We start from the raw sequence: 5,773 nt of genomic DNA, 5'->3' as shown, positions 1-5,773 counted from the left end.
CCCCCCCCCTCTTCCCCTCTTCATCATCGCCGGCCTCTCACCCTTCTAACTCCCCCCCCTACTCCCGGCCTCTCTTTCTCACGCTCGCGAGAACGCGTTCTTGCTCGCGCCAGCGGAGAAACGCGTCTCTCTGTCTCCCGAGGTGAGCAAGGGCTTGGAGGGAGGAACGATTATTTACTTACTTTCACTCGCGCGACCTCGTACGCGCGTAAATCATCCACGGCTGCGTGGGTACTGCTTTCGTAGGGTCCGCGGCGCCAAGATACGCACGCGAGTTCGATCCGCCCTGCGATCGACGAAGATGAAGAGAAATTATAATACTCATGTATCGACCTCATTCCCAAGTTCACGGGAAAAACTCATGCGATTTTTTACGTTAAACAAATAAAATATAGAATCGGACGATAAAGATATTTCTATTAGTTGAATTCTGAAACTTGATACGTATATAAATTTTTTTATTTAAGCAAAAATGATTTAGATTATCAGGCTGTTTTGCAGCTTATAAAATTATGAACGCGTCGAAAAATTGGATACAGCTTCTCTTTGTCTCGCTTATGGGCTCCTTTGTCGTACATCTATCAGTGAGTGTCTTTAAGATACTGCTGCTGGAAGTCTGAGGCTGACTCGCTCGCCAGCGAGCGATCGTCCGCGTTCCGCTGATGATTTCTTCCCGGCGGAGCTAGGGAGTCGCGTGACGTCACTTTTTCCATCGCTCCGACGGAGTGCCGAGCGTCTGAGTCATGTCCTCTCGTGCCTACTCTCTCGCCTCCGAGCGCAAAACTAAACGCGCCTATTCGACTTTGTTACATCAACACCGACGAGTACAACTTTGAGATAATTAACTGACCCTTAATAAATTTAGTCGTAGCGGCTGAATATATAAGATAATGAAATTATAACTAGAGATAACTACGTCTTTTGTTTAAATAGAATTAGATGCGCGCGAAGAAATACATGAAACTAATGTTAGCTCGATTTTTGGATGCTTTCAGAGTTGTGCAATGATGGGTCTGCAGGCGACGGCAGGAAAACGCAAATTAGAGGGTGGTGTCGGCTGCATGGAATTCCACATGGACTTAGGCGAGAGTCCATCGAAACTCGGACGCGTGGACGGTAGCTGGTGGGCGATGGACGACAGTTACGGGCCGCCCCTGAACCAGACGTCGACGTCGTATTACGAGATGGAAGTGAGCTCGCCCTGCCTACAGACGACGAACCCGTGCCAGCCCTCGGCGACGAGTTCCTCGCAGTCGCAGCAGCAACAGCAACCGCAACAATCTCAGCAACATCCGTCGCAGCACCATTCATCTTCCCAATCACCGCAACAGGCACAACAGCAGCAGCAGCAATCGCAGCAGCAGCAGCAGCAGCAACAATCGCCAGCGTCATCCTCGACATCGGCCTCGTCCACGGTGACACAGTTGCATCACCATACGCAACATTATTATCACCATCAACGCGCCGCCGTCAGTCCTATTGGCAGCAATGGTTATAGCCAGCTGTCGAGATCTCAGCCGCAATGGGGCGCCCTTCATCATTACGAGCCGCCAACGATACGTCGCGAGGAAAATGGCAAGAGCTATCTGGAGCTCGGTTCAAGTTACCGGGCGAACGAACGATGCTGCGAAGGTTCCAAGTCCAGCTGGTGTCGGCGCGGTCGAGCCTGCTACCGGCAGCGACGACTCGCCGTGCTCAACATCTCTATGTGCAAACTCGCCAGGTACCGCCAATTCCCGGATCCGAGCCTCCACCGATCGGTATTGATCTGCAACACTTTGAGACACCTAGAACGCGAGATGGAGAGGGACAGGAGTCCACCGCCCATGGAGCCGGTCGTGCCGGCGCCGATCGCTCAACTGCAACCGCCCGAGCAGGGCAGGTTAACGCCTTTCCCTGTGCCGCCGACGTCGTCGGGCGAGACCGACGTCGATTCCGGCATCGGTGACAGCGACGATAGCCGATCGATCAATTGGGGTAGCGTACTATCTCTGTCGAGCCAATCGCCGCTCGACCCGCTCAACAACAACGAACTACTGGATGTAGACATTGGGCCCGATCTCGACCTGGACTTTATGCCCGGGTGGAAGCTCACGCCTCTTTCGGCGGATGATATTTTGAGAAGTACAACGACAACCCAGGAACAGCATCATCACCATCACCATCACCATCACCACCATCACCATCAGCATCATCATCACCAACAGCAGCAGCAGCAGCAGCAGCAGCAACAACAACACCTAATGTCGTCGGGGAGCAGTTGCGGCAGCAGCTGCGGCAATAGCAATGTCATCGGAAGTGCCGGCGTCAGCAACGTTGGTAGCAGCAGTAGTACGCACGAGTCGTTGATGTGTGTAGGATCATAGCCCTCGACTTTGACATCGTTGAGTCATCTCATCGATTTCTATCCGCTGACGCCGCAGGGCAAATAAATCCGCGGCGGTAGCCAACGCGGATTCTGGGAAGGCGCGCGGGCGAGAGGCGGTAGTGAATACGGATCTCTCGTCCACCCTCTGGAGCGCTCGACGTCCGGCCGGCGACTCTCGAGGAGCCGCCTTCATCTTTCTGTTTCGCGTTAATTTATTGTCGCGTCAATTACACGTGTACACACTAATACATACAAACGGACACGTACACCGATACCGATACAACCTTCTGTGACACTTTTGTTCTTCCTCCGCTCTTTTTACCACCGCTACTACTACTACTACTACTACTATCACCATTACTGACCCTATCGTTACCATTACTTCTACTACTGTCCCTCCCGCGACTATTTACCACTATCGTTATCGTTACTTCTATTACTATTGCTACTATTGCTAGTAATATTATATTACTACTCTTACTAATACTATTACTACTACTACTATTATTACTATCGCTAATCAACGTGTCTCCCAACGTATCTGCTCCCCGAGGGACGCGTCATGACACGCGGCATCCGCAGGTGCAGACAAAATAGAGCGCTCTGAGGGCTTAACGAACGAGTTAAGAACGGGGGAGAGAGAAGAAGGGAGAAGGGTTGAGACAAGGGGAAAGAAAGCCTTTACTGTCCGCGTGTCGACAGGTGCTGCTACTCGCGATGATCTGGTGTCCTGACAAATATTCGGACGGTAAATTTTCGTATCAAGCTACCGCATACAAGATCACTCGCATGTATCATCTCCTCCGCCGTGGAATTTCGAGGCCAGGTGCAAGCGCAGTTGACACGCGCCTCGGGATAATTTCTATCAAGATTTGAGAAAGAACTGTCGGGTAATCATCATTCGTCAGGTATTCTTCAATAACAATTTAATACATAGAGATAGGAAAATTGAAGCAGTGTTTTTATAGTTGCATCTGCGAGCTCGTAAATCCACGTGCGAATTCTCCGAAAAGTAATTAAGACATACAAGTAAATGCACAGAGAGAGGGAAAATGGTATTGGCTACGTCGAGTACGAAGAAGCTTCCTCTTCGGGGCTGGAAAAATCGACGAGAATGTTGCAATCGAAGTCTTCCGGCCCGGGGAGCTTCTGTTCTCCTCGCCGTTCACAGCCTCAGATTGTCCGGGGGATTTTCTTCGTGGAACAGCATGCGATGTCGGGGTCCGCGTCTCTGGGAAAAACAATCGATGATAATCACCGATGATACGCTACTCGCGCATATATATGTACACGGACACGCATTCAACACATACACGCACATACAGACAGACAGTACATACATACGACTGCCGTGGCCTATATTACACGAAGAGACACGTGCGAGTGTGAGCGCACGCAAGTTGTACGGTGCTACAGCATCCTGGTGCTTCTATCCTTTGGACACATACACACACACACACACACACACACACACACACACACACACACACACGTACATATATAGAGATACATAGCACGGGCATACATTAAGCCGAAGACGTACCGAATTCGCACAGATCGTTCGCAGCATCCGTCGCTCGGGGTCATCGTGACGCGTGTCCTGCCATCGTAAGCGTGATGCGATGTAAGTCGGAGATGTCGGCGTCTCGAGATACCTTTCGGCACCACCAATCGCGCGGTCCAACGTAGATTTTGCTTGTTCGAGTATCTCATCGCCGCGAGAGATTATTAATTAAAAGGACTTGACTCTGTAAAAAAACTAATCGTATCCTGTACGATGTTCTTAAAATACTTGACCGTACATCATTTTTATCTGTCACTGATACATGGAGACATGTACATGGGACCTAAGCTGATACGTCCATCGCATTTTAAAGAGTCATAATTTATGAATGTACTGTAGATCATTGAACAGGTTGAATCGGACTGGTGCAATTGGGTCTCGATTATTTACATGTTGCGAGAAAGCGAAAGAACGATGAGAAAGAGGGTTGAAACATTTGCGTTGGAACTACGGGACGTATTTGAGCTAGGTTAAAATATGCGATTTAATCAGAGTACGTCCGTTTAAGGAACTTGTAAAATTTTCTAGATATTCTGTTGAATTTATCAAATGTAGTTATATGTACAAATAATTATTAAATTATTTGATATAAATCAAAATAATTCATGAAAGAGCAGCAGTAGTGATAGTGATATTAATGAAGCAATAAATGTAAAATTTGAATATATGGGGTCTGAAGGTATATATTTGTTGTTTTTACGTTAAATCGACGCGTGTTCCTTAACGCGGACGTTCACTGATTAATAATAGCAATCTGTACAACGATTATTCTTTCAGCGAGTAACAATGTCTAGAATTCTTTCAACACTTCTTTTTTACCACCGCGACTCAGCGGGAAAGTGTATATCATGATTGTCTCAATCACAAAGTCTAATAGCAAGTTGAAATGTGAAAATTAAGCATGCAAAGTAGTCCATTAGGTTTTCAAAGTCCATTAAGCTTCAACGCAACGGATTAACCCTAAAATGCATGACGTGGGCCGGCATAACTCGATTTTAAATGCGAACTCCGCTTAATTATTTTATCAGAATGACCATCAAGCTTCCTACGAATAAATAAATACAAAAATATTAAAACATCTACAGAAAAGAAAGAAAGAATACGGGAAGTTCATTATATACTAAAATTGACGCGAGTAGAAGAGTGAAACGGGATATAAAATGGGGAAGTATTAAACATAAAAATTTCATAAAATTTTTAAGTTTAATACAATTTACTGCAGTAAATTATAATGAGATTTTTAAAAAATTACAATTTTTTAAAGATGTTAGAACTCCCTTCGTTCCTTCAATGCCGGAAAGAGAGAATCATTGAAAAATTATGAAGGGAGATAATTGAGAAAGGACAACAGGCCACGTCACGCATCGTATACGTTTGTTTGTTTGTTTGTATGTATGTGCACGCGCGTTTGTATGTGTGTAAGAGATAGTTGACACATCCCAAGGAGATTAACGCGAGACGCCGGCGCCTTCGTGTGGATATCTTGTGTCTCGACATACGACGTCGACAAATGTACCTGCATTTTAGAGATCGGGATAACGTTCTCCCCTTCGGATCGTCGCACGGTGGCCACTGCGCGCCACTGATCTCCCGTAAATGTATCATATATATGTATATATATAATATATGTATATATAAATATAAATATATATATGCATACATATAAATATATAAAATAGAGAGAGTGGCCGGCGTGCGCACGCGTGAAGAAGGCGAAACGCTCGGAGTTAAAGGTCGATTTAAAAGCCCGCTCGACCCCGGACGCATCTTCTCGCGTGAATCCGTGCGCGATCTCGCCCTCAACGTCCACGAATCCATTCAAGAGCAGCTATACTTAAAAG

The 5,773-nt window shown here is 46.8% G+C and overlaps 1 protein-coding gene across 2 annotated transcripts in view; it reads left to right on the top strand.

Annotated features, from left to right (window-relative positions):
- The window catches only part of LOC105451018 (basic-leucine zipper transcription factor A), an 85,083-nt gene extending 81,292 nt beyond the window's left edge, over positions 1-3,791 (top strand). For both annotated transcript variants that reach the window (XM_011691196.1, XM_011691195.1), the window contains one exon: positions 996-3,791. In XM_011691196.1, the coding sequence (XP_011689498.1) occupies positions 1,005-2,366 (1,362 nt within the window). In that variant the 5' untranslated portion in view covers positions 996-1,004 and the 3' untranslated portion in view covers positions 2,367-3,791. The remainder of the gene's footprint in view (positions 1-995) is intronic.
- The last annotated feature ends 1,982 nt before the right edge of the window (positions 3,792-5,773 follow it).

This window comes from Wasmannia auropunctata, unplaced genomic scaffold (assembly GCF_000956235.1).
Source record: "Wasmannia auropunctata unplaced genomic scaffold, wasmannia.A_1.0 LD336053.1, whole genome shotgun sequence".
Classification (NCBI taxonomy): domain Eukaryota; kingdom Metazoa; phylum Arthropoda; class Insecta; order Hymenoptera; family Formicidae; genus Wasmannia; species Wasmannia auropunctata.
The sequence above is the reverse complement of the archived record's forward strand: the minus strand, read 5'-3'. Positions and strand labels throughout refer to the sequence as shown.